The sequence below is a fragment of the Lonchura striata genome, chromosome 2, assembly GCF_046129695.1.
Source record: "Lonchura striata isolate bLonStr1 chromosome 2, bLonStr1.mat, whole genome shotgun sequence".
Lineage (NCBI taxonomy): Eukaryota > Metazoa > Chordata > Aves > Passeriformes > Estrildidae > Lonchura > Lonchura striata.
The window spans coordinates 685,110-709,958 of NC_134604.1; the positions used below are offsets into that span (position 1 = coordinate 685,110).

Here is a 24,849-nt window from a genome sequence, read left to right on the forward strand (position 1 = left end):
TGTACACATTTGCCAGACTCTGGAACAAACAATCTTGATTTTCCTGTGAACAAGAAGCCTCCAGTAAAACAGCAAATTTTCTAAAGCACTTAGTGAAAAGGTAGAGAAGTAGCCCGTACACAAAAGGTAGCATTAGATTTTATTCCACTCCTCAAATATGAGGTGGCACTCTACAGTATTGCAAGACCCAGAAAAATACCCCCAGGTGTTAAAACAGACAAGCATCAAAAATAAGCCAAGCAGAAATACAGAGGTGCAACTCCTACTTGAACACGCACATGATGTGTAAGAGCAGCTCAACTTGACACAGTGACACAGCAGCCCATATCCACTTCCTTTCTCAGACTGGGATTTAAATGCTACCACTCCACTGCAATTTATTTTGTATTAGGTTGTAAGGCTATGGCCTTTTTGAATGTGTTTTGAACAACAATGCCTTTTGGGAATTGACTGCATAATTCTCCTGTTGCCTGTGTTCATGCTCCAGCACAGGCTCTGTGACATCTGGAGAGCACTCACATCTCCTCTGGCACCAAGATGTAAATTTGCTTTTCATTAGGAGACTACCTTCCAGACACTACTGCAGAGACCCACAGGGGATAAACAATTAAGAGATACAACTTAAAGATGAAAATTCTAATACTGAAGAACATGTAGACTGGATGTAACCTCCAATAAAGGAAGCCCCTAAACTGTCTGTCATCAGAAGCTCAACAGAAAATCCAGAGAATACAGCATTCATTCCAGCCATACTTTTCCCTGAATATCTACAATTGACCACTGCTTGCAGGGCTGCAAAGAAGATACTAGACTTGATATGCTTTTCTTCTGATCATTTATGCCAGCTTGCCTATTTTCATGAGTAGCCTAAAGCAGTAACAGTGAAAATACTCCTTGGTATCTCCTCTTAGAGAAGCACTGCAGTTAAATACAAGTGTATTCTTTTCATGAGAACAAAAAAAAAGCCAAACATTTATAGAATCCAATGGCTAAACCATAATCAATTGGTCTTGATAGTACAAGATCATCTAGAAGCCATTTGATCAGAAAAAACACTAAAGCATGCCTGGCACCATCTCTCTCAATGATTATCAAAAGGAACCAGGTACAAGTGAATTCAGTGAAGTGAGATAAAATACATATCATGAACTAGGAAACTGTGGCACAATAAAGAACATTTTCTCATGAAGAAATAACTGCAAGGAAAATTATTTTGTTTAGTGACATGAGGCAAAGACAACATACCTTTTAGACAGAAAAAGATTTTGGAGAGTAGGGTTTAAAATCTGCCATATCTTTACACTGGCAGCAGATGATGAGGGTGCTTGATCTGACAGCAGCTTGCCAGCCTCAGAAAAATTAACACCAGTTTTAGGTTGCGCCTGTGTGTATTTTCGTCCTATTTTCATCCTCAGGACATTCGTCAAGATAACTCTGGGTTGCCTGCCATACATATAACAATACATTAAGTGCTGAGAACTTTTTAAGTCACATGAATTCAAGGAAGATATTCTACGAGTTTGCTGTCTCTGCATCATACCTTGTAGAATTAAGATCCCTGCCCTGGCAATTTACAAAGCAGTTCTCTTTAGAAAAGAGCAATCACAAACTCTTCTTTTGATCAGGACAGCTCTTTAAGGTTTCTCCTTCTGACATGAATGACTAACATAACCATATGCCATTCTGAAGAGATAAACTTTCAGTGCAGAAACACTGGAATGGAAATTTTGGTGCATCTTGTCATCACAAAATGTTGGAAGCGGCATCACTATGGCCTCACAAGCTATTCTGAAAGTGTATGCTTGACCATTTGCAGGATATGAAAATAGGTACTCATTTTGTGTCATCTTATTTTGAAACCATGAATATTATTTTTTCCCATATAGCAGATTAATTATGATCTTGCTGGGGAAAAAAGAAGTTATTACAAATCTTCCAATTCTGAAGCTCCATTTCTATTCAATGTCACTAAACAAATTACTTAGAATTATGAATTACAAAGTCAGTAAAAATGCCCTACTGAAGTTCTTTAAAAAACTATCTATACTTTGGTAGTTCTGCTAGATTGGTACTGAAGTCTTCACATAAAGAATTAATCTGCATTAACTTGGAGAGTTTTCTTACAGAATCATAAGGTTTGGAAAGGACCTCCAAGATAACAAGTCTTCAACTGAATACCAGCATGCCCACTAAACCATACTGCAAAGTGCTGTGTCTATTTGCCTTTGAGCACTTTCAGGGATGGTGGCTCCTGGCCAATTCCTGTATCCCAGTGAATTGTCTTGTACACCACACTTTGGAGACCACTACCTAGACAATGCACAATAAATCTAAATGGTTCCTTTTCAAACCTAAGTAACGTAAGCTCAAGTGAAGGCAGTTTCCTTTGAGCTCTGAACATCTATCAGAAATTGCCAAAGAAAAACTGATGGAAAGGAGCTAAGGCTTTACCTCAAAAGACAAAGAAAAGGCACCAATAAAAAAGAACCCCAAAACCCATTTAAAGCACTCTCATGCCAAGGACATGGACACAGGACAAAGTGTTATGTAAGACTGGCCCTAATTAGCTGTTGGAAAAACAATCCACAGTTTATCAAGTGGGACATTGGCTCTGTGAAGGCAATAAGAAGTCACATGTGCAAAGGCAGTCTCATTTGAATACCAACCTAAAGCACAGTAGAGCTCCAGAATGTTTGATGCAGCCTGGAAAAGGCTTTCCTCTTTCTTTTCCTTCACCTACTTCTGTATACACAGTCTATGAATGCTAAAGCAAAAAAGTGTTCCAAGAATGTGCCTCAAATACTGGAGATGTCAGAGAGGCTTGTTCAACATTACTAGGATCCAGAGACTGGAGTTTCATTTCCAGATATGCTTTCATTACTGAAAACCTTACAAAGTGAACACAGGTCCTGGGGGTCAGCTCAGTAACATCAATGTCTTCAATCGTGGAGCTCAACTTAGTGAGCACATCCCAAGTCTGGCAAGTGCTCTTGATTCAGCAAAGGAAGAAAGAGACTTATTTTCCTATAGAAATCCCCACTAAATTAGAAGTTCTAGCTTTCTTCCAGACTTCTCAAATGTTGAGCTCACACATGAACCACAGTTTAATACCTCAGAAGAGTTTATAGCAAGCAACCAGACTTCTGCATCATTTGTTGCTTGTCTACTGTAACGTATATTAGAAATAATAAAAAAATAAACAGTACCTAAGGATATAGAAAATATGATCAATTAAAAAATTCAGCTACACAAGAACTTATTAGGGTGTTAAGAAAATTAACAGAAACTGAAGTAGTTAAGGAAAATTTCATGGTAGAATTCATCAAGAAAATTTGTTCAAGTTATCTTTTGAAACTAGGCATTCACTCTTGTGCTTTAAAATGCTTCCCTAAAGACAAGTTTATAGGGCCAGTTACTGAAGACCAAAGAACTGAAGCCACTTCAGCTCTAGGGATGCCAGAAGAGATGATGCAATGAAAGTCTAAGCTATTTCCCCTCCTCCTCTAAAAGGACTCAAAATTAAAAATCAAACCTTAAAGTAACTAAATTATGTTTTTTCCTCCAAACAGAAAACAGTCATAGAAGTAAGCCCTAGCAATACGCAGATGTGAACCAGAAAATTCCTTCTTAAAAAACATGTTTTTAAATCATTATTGCAGGGATCCCGAGACAACATAAATGTGCTATTCTCAATGGATTACTTCAGCTTTCCCAATGAAAAAGAAACCAAGGCTATCAATTTCCCAGATTTCAATTCTTTCAGTTTTCATTGTTCCACCTCACAGAAATACTATCTTTTTTCTTTTTATTTCTCAAACACATGATATCACAATGAAATTTTACTAAATTTAGCCTCAAACAACAAGGTAATTAGTCCAGTGGGAAGACACAATTAAAAGACACTGTGACCATGGCATGATCAAGTCTTGTAAAGATACCAGAAAATATTGCAACATTGAGTGTTTAAACATAATGACAGAAAAAGTCCACAGCAGGAGCCAAAGGAGTCAGAGGCAATATTTCACTACCTAAAGTTTGTTGGCCACCTTGAAAATTCAGGTTTGGCATCCCTTGCTCACACTCACATCAGCCTAGACCTTAACAAGCTCCAGGTTCCTAGATAATTTGGTTTACTGATCGTCATGAAACAGAATTTGTAATGTTCCCCACTCCCTTGATTTAAATGGGTTTTATAGAATTTAGGCAAGTACTTTAGCAAAAATGATCTTATAATTTCAAGCACACACACGTCATGAGCAAGCTTTGCAGTGGAAATCTATGCAAAGGAGAAAAACCTTCAACAAACAAGGAGACCAATGGTATATACTGGTCAGTGCCAGGCCAAGGCATCACTTCTGATCTGGCACCAGGTTTTGACTGAAGTTTTTGAACCAGTTATGACCAAACCTTCAGAGCAGAAGAGGAGCATAAGAATTCTCAATGGCTTCCCTTTGTAAAAGGAGTATGGCCTCTGGCAGCATTTCTTGAAAATCATGTCACTAAGACTGGGAGTATGATAGATTCAGGGAAACATCTCAACTTAAACCAGCCTGTACATCTGTAAACAGTGGTTGGGACACAGATCCCTAAGTTACCTGTTAAATTGTTCACAGAATAAAGTAAGTAACTCAAGCATTAAAGTAAGCATCAAACAGAAAAAAGCAAAGTATATGTTAAAAGCAAGTCCCACCAGCAGACCCAGCACGTAATTTGCGTAACAGTAACACTGGAGGCATCTTGGTGAAGGAAAACCAAAGGCAATTATCCCTATTTCTGAAACAAGTATTTACCATAGTCTCTCATCTACCTTGCCAAAACTGAAAAAAAAAAATACAAGGGCAATGAAAACATAGTTATGCATGTAATGATGGAAAAAACAAAGAATATATTATGAAAAATGCTGTTAGCTGCCCCTGACAAGTCTCATATTACTTTTCACAGGCAATAAAACAATTATCCTAACCTATACACCACAGGAACAAAAGCTATCGTTTATACCACTTTGGGGAAAAATGTTTGACATCTATTTCACACAACAGTCACAGCTGCTTGATATGGCTCCCTACCCAACAATCATATTGTGTACACATACCAGTGCTGGAACTGCTGTCTCCAATTCATTCAAATTTGTATTAGAAAGTGATCAAAATGAGACAAGGAGACTACTGGCTCATTTGGGACTAAATTACTATTAATTGTTTGCACCACTGACTTCCTGGCTATATTCTTTTACTAGTGAACCCAAGTTCTGGGAAATAAATATTTTGGCAGTGGGATGTCACATACTGTTTGATGGGTGTTCCTACAGCCCTTACACAAGCTGGGGGTCTGTCCTGTGTTTACAGAATAAAGTCACTGATAGACTTGATGGGTATTCAGCTATCTGAGCTTCTGCAGCACATGCACAGCCCAGGAGCTCCTTGGACTTTCAAAGCCCAAAGGAGTAAGGTGATACACTATCATTAACAGGAATCTCTGATTGTTGTGAGGAAACCTTTTGATTGTCTGAGATTGGCTCCTATCAATAAAGTAGATTGCTTCTAAAATCTAATAGGAGCTAACAGGAGTTTGCCATTAAGACTTATTTCCTATTTTGTAATGCAAATGAAATTCTCCTCACTGGGAATAAAAACTATTGCATAAGTAAGATAACTTCACTCTTTCCTCTTTCTAGTTTTGTCAGTTCTCAGACTCTTGCTCAACAAACACCACCTCTTTAGAACCTGTGTGCTCTTTCCACTTGTTATGCAATGAAGTCCCCATGTTGATTCAGACTTACTGACAAACACTGAGAACCCCAGTGGAACACTTAGTACAAGCTTCATTGCAGACAGGAGAATAAATTGACTTTATTGAGAGGCTCCAGCCAGTCTCTAGAAACACATCTTTTTTCAAGGATCTGAAAAATGTACAGGTTTAATATCTAAATACTTGCTGTCTCCTTGTAGTCTAAATTATTTCTCAGTATTGTGCTGGTGACAATTTGTGTAAAAATTACGGAACACCTATAAATGCTATTTGAAAATCTCTTACATATTGAAATAAACAGAAAATTAATACACAACAGATTTAAAGGTAGCTTTAAAGAAACCAAACTTCTCAATGTTTAAAGATCAGTTCAGTTTACTGAAAGACCTCTAGAGATGGGTATCTTGATATCACATATCAGCCATGTCAAAACATAAATAAAATTCAGAAAACTGTAATTAAATTCTGTTAGGTTGACCCTGTGAGCTGCATCCTCAGTTAAAAGTTACTGACAGAAACTTTTTGAGGTAAGTACATGTAAATTGACAGCTATGCCTCTGAGAGGAATTAAAAATAAACTCAGCATCTTTTACAATTTCAGCTCTTCCCTGCAACACTTTGAAGCATTCTGAATATACAGACTAGGCTAAACAATGACTATTCATAAACCACAGACCTACAGCACTCGGCAGTGTCAAAATCACCTGCATTTTCATTACCTGTGCACTTTGTTTTTAACAGCCTCTCCTGATAAGAAACCACTTATGGGCAAGTTTAGTTGCAGTCAGAAAACAGGGCAGAAAATGCTTATTCATTTATTTAGAATTAAGTGATTTAGGGAATAACAACTGTTTAATTATGGCAAACATATTCATTTTGTCACGAAGTCATTAGGTGTCAAGCTCCTGCTAATAAATCTAGAACTATATTTTTATTTCCATTTGTCAACTGCAGAAATTACAGCTTCAACATTTTCTTGGATAAAACAACTACCTAGCTGACAACTCTGAAGATGATGATTTTATCTTATAATAGCTTTTAATAATTTGCCATAACCTCAAAGAAACCACGATATTTGCTCTTGGAAATAGAGAAAGAAGTGATACATCAGCAATCTTAATTACTTAAGTGTCTTGACAGTAACACAGAGGTGAAAAACTCTCATTTTTTTTTCACCTCCTTCCACTACTAATCACCATATTGTTTAAGGGATATTTTAATTGTTTTAAAGAATTGATAAAGCTTAGGCTAATGAGTGTGGACTACAGAACAAAAAGGGATGAGAAAAATAATTCTGAGAAGCTCCTTGCATATCTAAAGGTATCGAGGGCTAGAATGACACTTCACACTTAAGAGTAAGGAACACCTTCCAGGACTCCAAGCAGGTTAACAGGCAGTAATTCCCCTAGTAAGCACTCTCACTCTATTACACAAAGGAAAGGCTACAGTTGACATTAGACCACGGAAACATGATTCTCTAAAGGTGAACCACCACACAGCTTGAAAACCATCTCTGCATGACACAAACAATTAGCTAGAGACCAGAGACACTCATCTTCAAGAAAGACTGTGAAACTCTGAATATGCAAACAGAGAGAATCTAATTTTGAGATTACTTCTTACCCAATTGATTCTTCATCATTAGAGCTGTGCCTGTTGCAATCCTTTTGCCTTTTTCCTTTTGTGGAAGGCTTTCTATTGTTGGCACTTAATCCCCACTGAAACAAAAGAAATAAAATTGGCAGATCTCAAAAAACCTGAGTATGTCATAATGGATAATGCACTAGGAAAATAGGACAGCAAAACAATGCAACTGACCAAAGTTATGAAGAGCATATACAACAATTTTGCAAATAATTAGTTTGCTTGATTTAAAGAATATACATACCACCTGAGCCTGAACAGAACTTTTCTCCTGAAGAAATATAGAGGACAATTCCATTATTTCCCAATTTCAAGGGGGAACTATACCAAACAGACTTAAATATTAGGCCTGTTCCACATAATCACAAATAGACAAGATGCAGAAAGTAGAGGCTAATGCTGTACATTTAGGCAAATTTCACAGGCTACAATATGGATATAAAAGATATAAAATTCTGAGAAGGAAAAGCAATTTGAAGGTTTGGTACTTAGGTTGCAAACCCCAGAACAGCAAGACTTCAATTTTTTTCCAAATTCTCTTACCTTACCAGAAAGTACTTACATTTTCAAATTAAATAAATGAAGCCTCACTAAAACATAGTTATTGCTGCAATTCCAGAAACCTCCAATCCTCCTAATCTTCCTCATTTCTTAAAATTCAAAATATAATAAACCCAAGAGATGCTTGAAAATTATGGCACTCGGGATGAGAGCAAACAAACTTATCTTCATTTTTGACTAAGTGTGGTTTGAAAGGGTATCTGGAAAGTTCATGCCCATGCAAATTCTACAACATTTAATGAAGTCTGAAAGGCACATCCCAAATCAAACTTTTCACTACCCTAAGGACTCAGTTTAATGCAAAATAACCCATTATTCAAGCTGGCAGCAAGACATTGACTTGCTGAGCCTCTCCCCTCTTCCTGCCTTCAAACACCATCTAGATCACCTCATACCACCAGTGTTCAAGCACAGGAGAAGTCTCTACAGTCACTGAAAACTGCATCAAGTTTCTCAAACAACATGGTGACAACTCTGACAACGCACAACCAAGTTTTTTACAGTAGAACATAAAAACCAGGCAGTGTTTAAAGCATTTGAAATCCCCCAATATATGGGAAACTCAAAATATTTATAGACACAGGTAGGAAAAATAAGAAATTTAAAATTAGACAACATCCAAGAAATAACAAGGATATCAAGTATTTGTCAATTCACCATTCAAATCATCATTATTACAAAGGCAGAGGGAAATACAGGAAGAACTCCATGCAAGTGCTGTCTGAATGTGCCTGACAGGTGCTGCTTGTAGCCACAGGAGACATCACCTCCCATTTCAAAACCTGACTGCAAGTGGATGATCTGCTCACTGAAAGCATTACCAGTACAGAACACAGCCCACAGGAGTCTCTGCCACAGCATTCTCAGATGACCTGGCCTCCCAAGAGACCTGGGTCACATCACCACTGCTGCTCTGAGTCAAGAAAAGTGCCTGCCTCACTACACCTTCCAACCTCCTCTGAGGCAGAGGAGGTCTGTTTATTCAGGCCCATGATTCTGAAAGCACTGAAGCCACCAACAAACTCTGGATGCTGAGCTGAAGGAAGCAAGAGTAGCAAAATGTGTTTCCAACACTTAACATTTGAAACGCTTATGAAATCTGCAACAGATTTACAGAGGCAAATACTTGCTTTTATACATGACTGAAATAATCCAGACACTCGGTTATGATAAATGCCATAAGACTCTTACAGTCTTTTAGTCTTAATACAGTTACTTCTGTATGAGCACCTAAAAGTCTATCAAGAGGCATAGAGTGCTTCATATATTCTTTTAAAAGCTTAAGCTCTTGGATAACTGAAAACTCAATGTAAAAGTTATTTCCATATAACAAAAAGTTTGGTAAGTGATTTGAACATAACCTAAAAGTTCAGCACTCAGAAGACAATCAACTAAAAAAATTGAATATCATATTTACCTTTAAATGAATGATTCTTGAGGTAGTTTCAAACTATGCCCAAAGACAAACTACTTTTCAATGATTTAGGAAACATGGCACTAAGACTCCCATGTCTGTAAATGTGTGCTTGCAAACATTTACAAACAGATTTCAGACTTACACAGTTGTCTCTCAAGACAGTCTGGATTAGTTCTTGTCACAAGGCAGCACTTAGTGTTGAAAAAACCCAGCCTCCAAAACTAAACCAAAACCTCATGTAACATTCTCCTAGACACTTTACACTCTGAAGAACTTCTCTTTACCTCTTTTAAAGGGTAGTCACAATGGTAGGAGCCTGGGAGCCTTGCCAAAGGGGACTGAACTTGGACATCCTCCGACTTGGTGTTTGTTTTCTTCTTTGGCATATGAAACTGAAAATAGATGATGTTACACATGGTAAAACTAAATTATCCACTGGTGCTATAAGCTGACATACCTCCATGTACAATGTTGTCTTAACTTGGCAAAATAAAGTTGTAAGGGAAGCCCTGACGTGTGACTTTACTTGAAATGTATTCCTCATTAATGCTTGATCCCAAATCATGTGTCATACCACATGAGCTAGTTTTAACACATGAACCATCTGCAAAAGCTCCATCTCATTAACTTCACATCTTCAAACATGACAAAAAGGTGCTAACCAATCCACCGGCACAGTGTTCTTGGTTCATTTTAATTTGTTTATATTCTAGATTAACTGTCTCATCTTAAGAGAATGATAAAGAGAAAACAAAATAGCTGAATGTCATGACCAGGTTTGCGTTCTCAAAAGTTCAGGATGAAGAACAATTACATCTTATTGTTCTTTATTGTACAAATATTTTGGTAGGATACTTTAGCATCAAACAGACTTTAATGTACTCAAAATGGTATCAGCTATTGTCATTGCCAACTCCCACAGAAATGGACCCAGCACTTTGAAAGTAGTTATTGAAAGCAGTTAGCAATCCACATAAATACACCAGTTCAGAAAAAAATCATATGTAGGAAAGTAGGTTTGTTCATTGAAAATCAAAAATTAATCAAATTAAATTTGTACTAGTTCATCAAGATAAGGAAACGATATTTCCTATCAGTTAATTAAACTAGTTAAAATACCAACTGAAAGAATAAAAGTGCAAGCATCGATATTGCTCCAGGCATCCTGAGAAGCAAAACCTGACATTGCAAGTACAACCAGATCAGAATGCATAAGAGAGGGAATGCAACATTTACACTTCTCAGAAAACTGAATCTAGCTCAGGCAGGAAAAAGCTGAAGCTACTCCATATGATGGACACTGTAAAGCATCCTACGAACTTGATTTGCAAGCCACCAGATGCCTTGCGTTGTAACATGAAATTACAAGCAGGGATTCCAGAACAGTGACTCTGACAACTTAATTATTAGCACCTTAACTGCATTCATTAGCTCAGCAGGTAGTCCTTCAGACAGACCATAAGGAAGCATGCTGCACCATACTGAGATAATATTTCAATCCTTCAGTCTCAATCGTGAGTGCTCTTACTCCTTCTCTAAACTTCTTTGAAACTAAGATTAAAGTTTTATGTAATTAGACCCAATTTTCTATACAGTATCTCGGGCTGCCTTTGCTGGTCAAAAACTGCAAAAAATACTCCCTTAATAACAGATTCCTCAAACTCTAAAGGATACAAATGTCACACACAGGCAACAACTTCTCCCTTCCTCTTCTATCAACACAGAAGGATTGAAACAACATTTTTTTTATTCAAGAACTTCTACAAGTAAATTGTTTCCAATTTGTTTGGTTGGTTTTGTTTTAGAAGTGGCCTATAAACACATCAGTCAGAATGCCTATTTCTGATCTGCACTGTAATGGCTAGGAACAGATCTCTTACTTCAGACCTCCACCTGCTGCCTGACTAGCAGCTTATGTTTTGACAGTCCAAAGAACATACAATTATCTAGAATTTTAACATGCATTTAAAATTAAAGAGGTTCTGATAACCTCTGTAATGACATAACAGACAACATTAAGTACAGATAAAGTCAGACTCAGTAAAAAGAAGAGACAACTGACAGAAAGGGATAAAAAGCACAACATACATAAACCAGCAACATTTCCAGCTCACCACACAGCATCTTCCCAATGCTTGCACTCATTAAGAAGACGCTGGTTTACAGCACCCACAACTAACTTACAGAGCAAGCACAAAGTCAACAGGCAAAGAGAGGTCTGAATCTATGCTAAACACAAGGTATGCAGTTGCCTCAGCTTTTCCCAAATAAAAAGTGACTAACTCTACACATACATGTGCGTAGGCACTCAGCAGACTCATCTAAAGCAGCAATACTTTCCTGAAGGTTCCCACCTGTAGAAGCAAGGGCCAGAGAAAGTGCATAAACACAGTGCTGGAAATTAAAAAAGCTAATTTTTAAACCACTATGTCCCCTGGACCTCACCCAATCACACCAGTTCCTTTGTCCACCATCTGTTCTCACCAGTACTCCCACTGCTAGAAACTGCTTCTAATAGGGATATTTTAGGAAAAAACACACACTAGCATAAGAAGCCTCTGAGTACAGCTCTGCAGATAAAGTTTTACACAGTTTTGCAGCTGTTTTCTATTTACTTAAAATTACTCTAAAATTCCTAGGTCTTAAAATAACTTTGAAAATACCCTGTTTATACCTAATCAAATGCTAAGCCTATAACGTATTAATAAGTGTACAACAGTAGACATTAGTATTGACTGCTACCACAATAAACAGTTTGTCAAGAAAGCATGTTCCAACAAAGTGAAGAATTAATTAGAACACCCTAGGATACCTACAGCCTCAAAATAAAATGTTGACAATTTCAGGAACACTTACACTGACATGACTTGAGGTTGATGTTCGTCCTGACATGGTTTTCTCTACTGGAAAAAAAATACAAAGAGAAAAAAAAAAGAAATTTAAGAATTTCTAGTTTATTAAGAGGGAAGTAGAACCACAGCAGCAAGCACTAAGAAAGAATAAGAAAATTTTTGAGCAATCTAGAACAAAAGAACAACATCATAACATGGCTTGGGTTGGATAGGGAGTTTAAAAGATTTTATATTATAGTTCAGCCATCCTGTCATGGGCAGGGACATCTTTCAACTTTGCTTAAAACTATTCAACCTGACTTTGAACACTCCCAGGGATGGGGCATCCACTGCTTCTCTGGGCAACCTGTTCCAGTCTCACTATTCTCATTGTAAAAAAATACTTCTTCCTCGTGTCCAGTCTACACCTACCCTCTTTCAATTTATAACCATCCCCTCTTGCCCCATCACTACAGGCCTTGGTAAAAAGTAATTGACAGCCACAATACAAGATAGACACACACCTGGGCAAGGCTCTGGATTGTCAGCACAGACTAAATTGTTAATGAAATTGTCCTAGAATTTATCCTTAGCTAAGATATTTACTGATTAACTCCTTGCTGTAAGCACACAACTAATAAGCAGTTCACACTTAAACTAGTGAAACGCAGATGAAAAATCAAACCCCACAATTCCAATAAAGATTTATATGGAATGGGTTGTTTGTTTATTCACAGCGCTGGACCATGTGGGGACTCATTGCCCTTCAATGGACATGTGCACCTCTGAGAACTCCCGATCCTTTTTTATTACCCTTATTAATTTCCATATGCATAGAATTTCACAATAGGTTCACGCATATTCATTCTGCTAATTTCAAGTCACACTTACAGCTAGTTACACTTGTATTCAGTTTTTGTCAGAAAGTACAGAAAGAACTCCTGGGTCACTGCGCTGTCTGTTTCAAGGTCTGAGGAGTCTTTCTTATCTCTTATCTTTTAGTGTAGAAATTTGCATTCTTTCTCCTTAGCTGGGGTAGTTTTGCTAGTGCTGTAGTTACTAGACTAAACAGCGTATTTCACTTATGTTAGCAAGCTCAAAGTGGCACATTTCACTTAAATCCAAATGGATTTCTACCCTGGTAAATTTTCACTCTGTCTCACTAGAGCGTGAAAAGGAATAAAAAAGCACAGCCGTGTACCGGAGCCGTGTACCGGAGCCGTGTACCGGAGCCGTGTACCGGAGCCGTGTGCCGGAGCCGGTACCGGAGCCGTGTGCCGGAGCCGGTACCGGAGCCGTGTACCGGAGCCGGTACCGGAGCCGTGTACCGGAGCCGGTACCGGAGCCGGTACCGGAGCCGTGTGCCGGAGCCGTGTGCCGGAGCCGGTACCGGAGCCGTGTGCCGGAGCCGGTACCGGAGCCGTGTACCGGAGCCGGTACCGGAGCCGGCACTCACCGCCGGAGCCGCGTACCCGGCGGTAGCACCAACACGCACCGCACCGCCGGAGCCGCGTACCGGGCCGGGGCCGGCACAAGCACTCACCGCACCCCGAGCTGTGTACCGGAGCCGTGTACCGGCACAAGCACTCACCGCACCCCAGAGCTGTTTACCGGGCCGTACCGGAGCCGTGTACCGGAGCCGTGTACCGGCACAAGCACTCACCGCACCCCGGAGCTGTGTACCGGGCCGGGGCCGGCACAAGCACTCACCGCACCCCCGAGCTGTTTACCGGGCCGTACCGGAGCTGTTTGCCGTACCGGGCCGTACCGGGCCGTACCGGGCCGCCGCGCAGCTTCCCCCGGCACTTCCGGGCCGGGCGCCGCCCCTCGGGCCTCCGAGCTTTAACCCGCTCGGGGCGCGCTCGGTGCCGGGCCGAGTGGCTGAGAGGCAGCGAAGAAGCGGCGGAACCGCCGTGCTCGGCAGGAAGCAGCCGTGAGCCGGGCCCGGCCCAGGTTTGAACCGTGCCCGGCCCAGGTTTGACCCGTGCCCGGCCCAGGTTTGAACCGGGCCCGGCCCAGGTTTGAACCGTGCCCGGCCCAGGTTTGAACCGTGCCCGGCCCAGGTTTGAACCGTGCCCGGCCCAGGTTTGACCCGTGCCCGGCCCAGGTTTGAACCGTGCCCGGCCCAGGTTTGAACCGTGCCCGGCCCAGGTTTGAACCGGGCCCGGCCCAGGTTTGAACCGTGCCCTGCTGATGCCGCTTGCCCGGCGGACAGCCAGGCCCGTCCCGGAGCGCCCTCATTGCCCGGCCGGCCTTAGAAACCCTATGCGGCTAAGGGGAGACGAGAATTGGTGGCTGTTGGTTTTTTTGGGTTTTTTTTTTTGTTTTTTTTTGGTTTTTTTTTTTTTTTTTTTTTTTTGTTTTTGTTTTTTTTTTCCCCTCAGGACAGCTTCAGAATTGTAAGTTTTGTGTGCCGCTTTCAGCTTTGTTTTCTTCTTAGTCGTGGGAATTAAAACTGGTGTGGGCAAATGTTGAGTTTCATACTCGAGGTTTAGCCTTAGTTTACTGTCAGGTGTGAATTACAAACGAGAGAGGTGAGTTTGTAACTTGGAACTATCTGGAGCGCTTTAGGTAGCCACGAACTACCAGCTACTGACAGGTTTTGTAGGTACACGCCCCAGTACATAAAGTAATGAAAATTAAAACCATGATCGGGTTTATTTTTTTCATGCAGAGAACTTGTCTACACTCCCAGAGTGAAGAAGATTTCCATTTATGATGATGACAGATTTTACAGAAGAAGATACGGTAATATTGGGCTTTACTAGAATGAGATGGTTTTAAATGGAAAACAAAGTAATCTTTATGGATCTTACATAGTACTCATACTGCAGTAGTGTTTAGAATATGCCAAATGCTGCAACAAGCACCAGGTGAATATACATCTGAAGCATTTTAGGCTCTGAATAGAAAAGTGGGAGGAAGGGAAAGAGGGATTATGTTTCCCCCAAAAGCAAATTTTCAAAAATAAGGTAGCAATTGCTACCAGCTGCCAGCATATACAGCCTTGAATATTGCATTTATATATAGACAGTGAAGTACAAACAGCTATCAATGCTGATTTAGAATGCAGAATTACAGCAAGAAAAACTTAAAAGGTATACAGTCTAACTTGCCAAATATAACTTGATTCAGACAATTTACAGGAAAAAAATAAATTACTGCATTAGGACTAAACTCCTGTAAAGGTAGGATACTGGCCATACCAAAGGTTATACCTTATTTGCAGTTCTACAGCTAGTGACAGTCAGTAGTAGATTGAGGAATCACTCAGAAAACAGAAGGTTCTGCTAATCTTAATTTTTCAGCTGCACAAAAATCACTTTCTGGTATAATTAATATCAATCATTAGAGATGATCTGAAATTGGAGACCTCAGTCCAACCTCCTGATAGTTTGCTGCCTGGACTTTCTTTTTCCCTGCTCCTGGATCACAGTGGCTAGTTTATTTTGTCATCCATTCCTCTATTTCCATGTGGCAAGTGCTTGCAAGGATGAATGACGAACTAGAGAGATTAGACAAAGCAAACACATACATGTATGTACATATCTGTTCTAGTGCAGTTGAAGGTAGAAGAACATGGAGAGTATGCTGGTACACAAGCAATGGGAAGGTTGAAGTCCTTAGTAAGCACAGCTTATTTTCTTTAAAAACTCGGGATCCAGTTATGACACTTGGACTATTTCCAACTGCCTAGGCTTGTATTTCAAAGGTGGCCTTGAAACTCAGTGGAGTTCCAAGATAATGGCTAGGAGACAGCACAATAAAAGTTGTTCAAGTGAACAGTGAACCATGTACATGTGCCTCCTTCTTAAAGTCTTTAATTCAAACTACCTTAAACGGATCTTTAAATAAACATGCTACTTAGAAATTTTTAACTACCAAACTGAAATAAAGGCAGAGGAGTTACTGCTGTTGGAACTTCACAATTGACATCTCTAAGGGGCTTTAGAAGCAGCTAGTTTGCTATACATCACCATTAAATACTCTGGATTAACAAGTATTTAATTTGTAACAGCTTTTAAATCTAAATTCTAATGGGGGTAGGGTGGGTAGACAGGTGGTCTATCACTACTTTGACATAATAGTCTTCTTAATTTGTAGTGGTTACAAATACAAGGTGAACTCAGTTTGAGGAAACTAACAGAGGGTTCAGAGTATCAAGAGGAACTAAATTACGACTTCAATATAAAAGGGGAACTGAGGCATCTGGATACAAACGAGTCCTTTGTTTTCAATTACTACAAGAATGAACATGAGCAGAATCATAAACGCTATGAAGTTCTGGGACATTTTATTACTCAGTATGTTTATGAGCTCCTGGAAAGAGTCTGCATGCTGCACAAGGTTTACATTCCTACTGATGCTACAGAGGATGAGCCAAGAAGCTTCTTTTTCATGAGCAAGGATGCACTAACAAGTTCCTCTAGCCTGATTATCCTTCTTCAAGACCGTGGAGTTTTTTGTGCTGGACAGTGGGGGCGAAGGGCAATTGTCAGTGAGGGCCTGAAACATGGAACACAAATGCCATTCATCAAAATGGCCCTGCAAAACCACTGGGAAGTGATTGTACTGAACCCCAATGACAATTTCACTGATCTGAACGCTGAAAAGAAGAGGTTTGCTGCCAGGAAAGAAGCGCTTACTTTTACACAGTCTGCCTGTTGGATCCCCAAAAGGGGCAGCAGCAGCCCTGAAGAGCATACCGTGTATGTATGGGATCATTTCATTGCAAAGAGTGCAGCCAGGAACGTGGCCTTCATTGCCCATGGCTATGGGGGGTTGGTGTTTGTTGATCTGCTGGTGCAGAGGAAATGTGAGGTGATGAATAAAGTGTATTGTGTGGCATTCATTGACTCCACGCACAACGTGCAGCACCAGAGCAGACACGATCCAGAAATACAAGAATGGATACACAAAAACTGCCAAGAATGGGCGTCTAACAGTAAACCCCTAAATAAAACTGTGCGCTTTCTCATGAGAGCAAATTGTCCTACTTTCTCTGCTGGAACAGAAAAGTATAGTTTAGCACCCTCCTGCTGCTTACAATCCATCTTTAAGTACCTGAAAACCATGCTGAAAGCCAAGATTGCAACAGCCTTGAGGAATTCACCCGCTGCAACTAGAAGCAGCACAAGAAAGAAGACAGGCAATAAATAAAGGTACACTGGTTTGTTCTTGATAGTGGTCTCTACCTTTCATAAGTGCTTCTGCTCCTTTCCATCACTTAAGCACCTTCATCTCACTGTGGAGAAATTCACAGTGTTCTGAGTTTGAAACTATGTTTGGTTTTGAGAAGAAAAACACTAACTATTAGGAAATATATGCCTTGTTAAAAGCCTTAAGCCACAACCCTTTGGCTAGCTGTGAAATTTAAAGTTGAATTAAGGATTTAAAGGTATACAAGCTCTCATCTATCATTTTCTATAATAAACATTCTATAGTTTTGGCTCTATAATCAGACTAAACTATCAGGAAAACATTTGCTTAAGTGCTTAGTTTCATTAGAAGGCCAAGTCTGGAATAGCAAAACGTGTAACCAATCTTTGCTCCTATGTAACATGTACTGTTTGAAATCTTCCAAGAGCTGGAACATCTACTTTCCTCCTTGAAACACTTACTGTTAAGCTGAACAATGCTTCAGGGAAGTAAACACTACTACATTCCCGCCAGTCGGAGTTGGTGTGCCCCAAAGGGGCACATGCAAGTAAAATAATTTCCATTTTAAAGCCCACTGAGCCTGTGAGAATACTGGACATGATCTGCTGCAGAGATACACTAGTCTGGCAACCTGCAGTTACCAAACTGATGCAAGGGAATTACATTGCTTTTTCCTCTCACTTGTTTAACTTTAGAAAGAGGTGGGACACACAGTTTTTACATACTCAAGGCTTTCAATGTGTACAAACAGAAGTTTAAATAATCTTTAAAGTGAATGTAAAGAAAAGAATTATTCTTAAATTCCAGTTTGAACCCATAGGAATCAAAAGTGCTCAATGGCCACGAAAAAGGATCCTTTGAAGGATGACAAAACCTTCTCCTACAAGTGTAGAGCATTCTAATCTCAGTCAAAAAAGCTATTGAATAGTAATAATGGATTTCAGAAAGAGAGCATCAACTTGCCTTTGTATTTATATCCATTTCAGATTTCAGTCATCATCTCTCTCAGAAGAAACTTGCTGTTACACAGCAATGGATAAAATATAAAATTCCATTGGAAAGGCACATTCAATTGAAAGTTCTTGAGAGCAAGCACAGCTTTTTTTATTAATGTCAGGTTTACTGTTATTACATCTGAATGAAAATGGTACTACACAGACAACTACCGGAGTGCCTCAGTTCCCTGGAGAAGATTCCACAGCCATGGATACACACAGCCTGCCTGTTTTGTAAGGGCTGCTCAGCACACAGCTCCAAGAACTTTTGTCAACTCTATTCAGGAACACGTAGCTTTATTTATGAGAGCAGCATGAGGTGACAGAATATCTGTCTTCAGAAGGAGACCAATATGATCCTTCAGGATAAATGCTCAAACTGTCCCACAACGTCAGGGGAGGCCAAAAGCGCTCAAAGGAAAAGGGATCTGCAACATCGTCCATTTGTGTAATTCTTATCTCAGGTCTTGTGTAATTCTTATCTCAGGTCAGACCGTTAAATGCCTTGGTAGAGGAGGTCGTATTTGGGAATGTTCTTGGGATCAATAGGACTTCTCACGATGAGCTTTCCCCGCATTGCTCCACGGTAAATCACTTCAATCAGATCTATAAAGTCTTGCTTCGTTTTGAAGCTTCCCACAAATTTGGTGTGATCTGGAGACCTAAATATAAGCATAAGACAAAGGTAGAATTGTAACGTTAAAGTGTTCAGAGAAAAACCACCTGAAAATGTGCAAAGATGCCCAAATGAGATAAGGAGTTCTGATCTGGTCATTCTGAATGAATGAACTAACTTTGTAATGGCATAACCAAGTCAGGAATGGGACCTCCAAAGGTCAAACGGGTGCAGCATCATGTCTAAGATTTTAATAATTTCTTACTATTTTTTGCAGAGTTGGACATATTTAACCTACTTATTGCATGAAAGCATATTTCAAATGGCTTTCCTAATTACATCCTTCTAGCTTCCTACAGAATTCTCAATGCAGATGCTGGTAACAACATTATAGTTTTCAAATGTTACCTTCCCCAGACATGACAACATAGAAAAAGACTGATAATTCTTACGGACATAATAGTGGTAGGATGACTTACCCATAATCAACCTTCATGTGTTGTCCATTGAAGAAAAATACAGTAGATGGAATATAACTGATGTCAAAGTACTGGGTGTACACTGGGACGTCGTTCACATCCACCAGGTAAATGACTGCCATTTTACTTAGGTCATGAGCTGTTTTTGCAAGCTGGAAAGAGTGAGAAAGGCAGATGACAACTAGACTGATATATGAGGAAAAGAGGTTGGCAAGATTTATAAAGCCTGTTTCTCTTGTGTGTTACCAGTTAAAGCAGGTGTAGAATATAGAATATCACATCTTCTCTACCTCGAGCCTTTGTTCAGCCACTACAATAGTAACACAGATGCTTGCTTTTCAAACCTTTTTATAAATACAGTGTAATTTCATTCTATACTAGTCACTGAACTTTTCACGAGTGGCCATCTTAGCAAAAGCAACATTCTCTTCTATGCACCAAATATATACTCGTACAGTCTGTTAAAAAAAAAAAAAAAAAAAGGTCTTACAATATCATCGAGCTGCAGACAAACAGCATCATTATCTCTTCCAAAACGGAGAACCAAAACCTTCTCAGCGACGCTTTTTATTGCCTGATCCACTTCCCTCTTGCAGGTCAGTTTGGGCAGCAGGAAACTCATGGCGACAGATCACGGTCTGCACCGAAACCGCAGCCTTACAGCGGAAAAAACAACAAAACAACGCACCGTCAAACAGCAGCGACCCGCGGGGCAAAAAGAAGAGACACTTCTCTGTGCTACTAAATGTTTTAAAAGGAAAAAAAGGCTGTGAGGGGAGAGAAGAGAGCGAGGGAGGGAGAGGGAAGAGGAGAGAGGAGATAGCGGAGATCGGCAGGCCGGGCTGACAGACCCCGCGGCGGCGGGGCCAGACCGGGAGCAGCGCCCTCAGTGCCCGGGGCCACCGCGGGAGTGGAACAGCGATGGAACAGCGATGGAACAGCGATGGAACAGCGATGCAAACCGGGAGAGCTGGGACGGCCGCCCGGCGCAGCTCCCGCCGCGACGGCGCGGGCAGCCCGGAACGCCGGCGCTGCGGCCGCGGGGCGCCGGGGGACGACAGCCGAGGGAGCGCCGCGCGGCCGCGCAGGCGCAGCGGCTCCGCGGGGCGCCCGGGGTCCGACCGGCGCGGCACGGCGCGGCACGGCGCGGCACGGCACGGCACGGCACGGCACGGCACGGCACGGCACGGCACGGCACGGCACGGCACGGCACGGCACGGCGCGGCACGGCACGGCGCGGCACGGCGCGGCACGGCACGGCACGGCACGGCACGGCCCCACCGAGCCCGGCGAGCGGCCGGACATCGGACAGGTGCTTGTGGCCGCCCCGGCGCGCTGCCCCGGAGGCCGCGGGCCCCGCCGCGGCGGGAGCGGGGCGCCGGTGGCCGCTGAGGGCTGGGGAGGTGTGAGCTGGCGGGCGGCTGCTCCTGGGCCGGTTGGGAGGTTGTTCATCAGCGAGAGTCTAAAGGGGTGTCCGGAGTGTGGATCCAGGCTCGTGCTGCCACAAGAGGCAGCGGGTTTGGACACTGAGGCACGGAAATTCCACCTGAACACGGGGAAGGAATTCCTTACTGTGCAGTGACCGAGCACTGAACGGGCTGCCCAGAGAGGCTGCGGAGTCTCCCTCACTGGGGACACTCCCGACCTGCTTAGACACAGTTCTGTGCCGTGTGCTCTGGGATAACACTCCTGGAGCAGGGAGGTTGGAACAGATGATCCACTGTGCCCCTTCCAGCCTTACCCAGCCTGTGATTCTGGGTGTGCAGCTGTGCTGGAAGAGTAAGGCAGCTTGTTCAGTCTCTGAAACATCACTGAAGAGCCTTTCTGTTATTGAGATGAGTTGCAGTGAAGTCATGCTCGAAAAGAAAAGAAAAAATACTTTCAGTGCTACAAATCTAGGTTCTTGAAAGAGCGATAGATGAATTCTTGCAGTAGCAGTGTTAGCGTGAATGACACTGCAAGGTAGCTTGGCTCTATCAAAAGCTGTCATCAGGTATTCTGACAGTGTAAATCTGGTGCTCAATATGGACGTAACTGGAGCTCCACTAATGTAAATTAATTGAAGAACTGATCCCTTGGTTTCTCCATGCTTCTTTGGTTATTACTTTTGTCATTAGTGTAATGCTTCAGTGTGATATTAGGGATACTTCCATTGTAGCACTTACAAATTTTCACATTGTTAGGTTGCTTGGTTGATCTTGTTTCTTTTATCTTAATAACGGTAGAACATGAGAGGTCAGCCACCAACTTGACCAATTACTGTGTAATAAAACACATGCCAGGTTATATAACATTTCTAAATAAGCTCCTTCTGTGCCTGTATCTGAGCAGGTATATATTTACAAACCCAGCATTTGATTAATTAACTTCTTCTTCTGTATATCACATTATTTTCAGTTTATTAGGAAGATTATGAATTTTTATTTTAAAATTAGGAATTAATTCTAGTTTCGTCCAAGTCACGTTTCCTCCGGGACTGAAACTTCACTGATGCTTACTTCAGTAGTGTGCATAGGCCAAGGAAACTGTTAAATGTTCTTGTCTGTGTTTTTCTTTCTGCAGACCTTTCATATTTAAATACAAATGTGGATAAAATTAATGGGACTGGGGAGGGTTTATGTGCCTATGCCAACTTCACAGACAGTTTAGCAAAAAGAAGAAAGATGGGTCTTTTCCTGTACTAGTTTTTATTCTTCCATCTCTTCTTTCTGTTTTCACAGGATAGATAAATGATATAAAAACACTTCTGGTTTCCTTGCAGCAGTTCACTGATTTTGGTTTTGAAGGCTCATCATATGACAGAGATAACTTGAAGAGATCTTGCAGTCTTGAAGGTTGTTTGTCTGCATTTTGAATTGCAGTAAGTATAGCTGGTTTAAGCCGGTTTTATTTAGGAAATAGTAAAAAATGCATACTAGAAGGAGGAATTTCTAGCATCCTCCAATAAGTAACATATTGTCTGTTAGTGTTACTAACAAAATAAAAATAAAAATAAAAATAAAAATAAAAATAAAAATAAAAATAAAAATCTGCATGTGTTTTCTTTGTGATTTCTGACAAGTTTTTTTCTCCTGTTCTTGGTGTTTCACAGATAAGTGTTGCAGCACAGCACATGTCTAAGTATGCAGTCTGCTAATATGCTTCTGAGAAGAATTGTAAGATGTTCTGCCCTTCCATTTGCTGTGCAACATGGGATGAAAAAGGATTTGTTTCTGCTCGGTAGAACTCTGAGTTTATCACTTTGTTTGAAGCAAGACAAGTCATGTGAACCCTCAGAAAAACTGGATTTAGATGAGTGGAAGAAGGTCATGAAATCTGGGTTGCAAGAAGAGGTCAGTGAGACAGCCTCGGAGCCTAAGGAGCTTTCTGGTTTGGCTGCTGCACGTGAGACTTTGGAGATGTGGAGGCTAGCTGGCAGAGCAGTTCCAGAAAATGTTAGTGAAGAACAGCTAAAAACTTTTATGGAGTGTCCTTCTAAGTCAGCCAAAAAGAAGTATTTAAAATATTTGCATCTCAAAGAACTTCACAAGAAAAATGACAAAAGAAAGATGGATGAGAAAAGGGAGAGGAGGCTGGAAGCACAAGATCAAGCTTCAAAGACAGATGAGACCAAAAACTGTCCATTCGTGTGTTTATGGTCCCGCACTATGGATAAAGCGTACAACTGGAGAGCTGCTCAAGCCATGGTCTTTGGCCAGCCTCTGGTATTTGACATGTCTTATGAAAAAGAAATGTCTGCGCGAGAAGTCACAAACACAGTGAGCCAGATAGTGATGAGTGAAAGCAGCAATCGCAGATCTGTGGATCCATTCCACATCCACTTCTGTAACTTCAAGGATGACAGCCTCTATCACAGGGAGTTCATCAAGAATTACAGAGATGCGTGGGACAAACTGCTTATCACAGTGACAGAGCAGTGCTACACAGAAATCTTTCCAAAGGATAAGCTCATCTATCTGACGGCCGATTCTCCCAATGTAATGAAGACTTTTGATCACGATAAGATCTATATTGTTGGGTCGCTGGTTGACAAGAGCATAAAAAGAGGAGTCTCTCTAGCACGGGCAAAGCGACTGGGGCTGGAGACTGCAGCCCTTCCACTGGAGAAGTATTTGCTTTGGAGTACTGGTGCCAAGAATCTCACACTGGATCAAATGATGCATATTTTATTAACCTTAAAAGATACTGCTGACTGGAAAAAGGCTCTGGAATTTGTTCCAAAAAGGAAATACTGTGGCTTTGTAAACAAGCCTGTAAAGGAACTGAAAAAAACGTTAGACCTGATCAACACACTTAAACTTGGAAAGGGACAGGAAAAAGTAGAAAAGCAATTTGCCAAAAATTACCCCAAGAAGTATAAAATAAAGCAGAAGTAGAGTGATGGGGAGGAAAATGAGTTTTTTACACACAAACTTTAATGCTCTGACTTCTTGGTACATCTGGAACTCTGTTCAACTCTTAATCTACTTATGTTTGTCACTTATGTTTGAAATGGCCATTGTTAAGAGTTGGGTTTTTAAATTACTTTTGTAGTCCAGATATTTAAATTTATTCACAAATTATTGAAATTATGTAAGAGAAATGAGATAATCTGTTTTAAAAAAAAACAACTCTACATGGAGACTCGGTCTGTTCAGTTGAACTGTGCTTGGACAAAGGCGATTGTTACTGAATGCAGAGGTCTCCAGAGCTCGCTGCTTTGGAGGGTGCCTACAGTTTTATTCTAAAAGATCACTTAAGATGAAGTAGAAGAGACCTCTCCCATTACTTCCTGAATCCTCTTGTATGCAGATGAATTGATAGCTGAACTAAATGGTTAAACCTTGCGTGAGTTTGGGGAACTGCACAATTTATTTCTGGATGTTCTAAATAAAGTCCATGTTTGCAAGGAATCAGGCAAATTTCTTTACTGTGCTGAGAAAAATTAATCTTACCTACTTCTGTGTAAGACTTTTATCCCAGAGTGCCTGTGTTTTCACCTGAGCTATTTACACGCACCGAGGAGGCGAGGAGGCAATGGTATCTGCAGGGTGCGGCAGCGGTTCCTTCGCACCCCCGAGACGCAGAGCTCATGTACCAAATCTTCCAAGAGCTGGAACATCTGCTTTCCTCCTCGAAACACTTACTGTTAAGCTGAACAATGCTTCAGGGAAGTAAACACTACTACATTCCCGCCAGTCCGAGTTGGTGTGCCCCAAACGGGAGGTGAAATAATTGCCATTTTTAAGCCAGCTGAGCCTGTGAGAATAGTGGTCATGAGCTGCTACAGGCGACGCTGGGGCGCGGTGCTGGGAGTGCCGGGGCGTGACTGATCCCCCGGCTTTTCCCGGGGGAGGGGATGGAATCCGGGCACCCGTGCCCACCTGAGCAGCGGCTCCGGGCGAGCGGCGGATGGGCG

The 24,849-nt window shown here is 41.2% G+C and overlaps 4 protein-coding genes across 7 annotated transcripts in view; 2 read left to right on the forward strand and 2 right to left on the reverse strand.

The window, feature by feature from the left end:
• Positions 1 to 14,095, reverse strand: part of SENP7 (SUMO specific peptidase 7) — a 36,738-nt gene extending 22,643 nt beyond the window's left edge. Inside the window, exons 1-5 of the mRNA XM_077790345.1 lie at positions 13,942 to 14,095; positions 12,227 to 12,273; positions 9,655 to 9,762; positions 7,372 to 7,466; positions 1,246 to 1,443 (exon numbers count right to left, since the gene is read on the reverse strand). Of these exons, the coding sequence (XP_077646471.1) occupies positions 1,246 to 1,443; positions 7,372 to 7,466; positions 9,655 to 9,762; positions 12,227 to 12,262 (437 nt within the window). The 5' untranslated portion in view covers positions 12,263 to 12,273; positions 13,942 to 14,095. The remainder of the gene's footprint in view (positions 1 to 1,245; positions 1,444 to 7,371; positions 7,467 to 9,654; positions 9,763 to 12,226; positions 12,274 to 13,941) is intronic.
• Positions 14,096 to 14,922: 827 nt separating this feature from the next.
• On the forward strand, positions 14,923 to 17,383 carry LOC110476443 (putative protein ARB2BP). The gene is made up of 2 exons (XM_021541391.2): positions 14,923 to 14,949; positions 16,306 to 17,383. The coding sequence occupies exons 1-2, from the start codon at positions 14,923 to 14,925 to the stop codon at positions 17,359 to 17,361; spliced, it is 1,083 nt and encodes a 360-aa protein (XP_021397066.2). The 3' UTR covers positions 17,362 to 17,383.
• A 1,050-nt stretch (positions 17,384 to 18,433) lies between these two features.
• On the reverse strand, positions 18,434 to 20,496 carry TXNL4B (thioredoxin like 4B). 2 transcript variants are annotated; one of them, XM_021541418.3, is made up of 4 exons: positions 20,414 to 20,496; positions 19,942 to 20,107; positions 19,452 to 19,603; positions 18,434 to 19,018 (listed from the first exon to the last, which is right to left on the reverse strand). In XM_021541418.3, the coding sequence occupies exons 2-4, from the start codon at positions 20,071 to 20,073 to the stop codon at positions 18,853 to 18,855; spliced, it is 450 nt and encodes a 149-aa protein (XP_021397093.1). In that variant the 5' UTR covers positions 20,074 to 20,107; positions 20,414 to 20,496; the 3' UTR covers positions 18,434 to 18,852. The 2 variants fall into 2 exon arrangements, with proteins under 2 accessions (XP_021397093.1, XP_021397092.1); XM_021541417.3 differs by having other exon boundaries at positions 20,303 to 20,490.
• A 177-nt stretch (positions 20,497 to 20,673) lies between these two features.
• On the forward strand, positions 20,674 to 24,343 carry TRMT10C (tRNA methyltransferase 10C, mitochondrial RNase P subunit). Of its 3 annotated transcripts, none has more exons than XM_077790918.1 (3): positions 20,674 to 20,763; positions 22,213 to 22,311; positions 22,543 to 24,343. In XM_077790918.1, the coding sequence occupies exon 3, from the start codon at positions 22,574 to 22,576 to the stop codon at positions 23,825 to 23,827; it is 1,254 nt and encodes a 417-aa protein (XP_077647044.1). In that variant the 5' UTR covers positions 20,674 to 20,763; positions 22,213 to 22,311; positions 22,543 to 22,573; the 3' UTR covers positions 23,828 to 24,343. The 3 variants fall into 3 exon arrangements, with proteins under 3 accessions (XP_077647044.1, XP_021397090.1, XP_077647043.1); XM_077790917.1 differs by having other exon boundaries at positions 20,710 to 20,763; positions 22,172 to 22,311; XM_021541415.2 differs by lacking the exon at positions 22,213 to 22,311 and having other exon boundaries at positions 20,675 to 20,763.
• Positions 24,344 to 24,849: the final 506 nt, after the last annotated feature.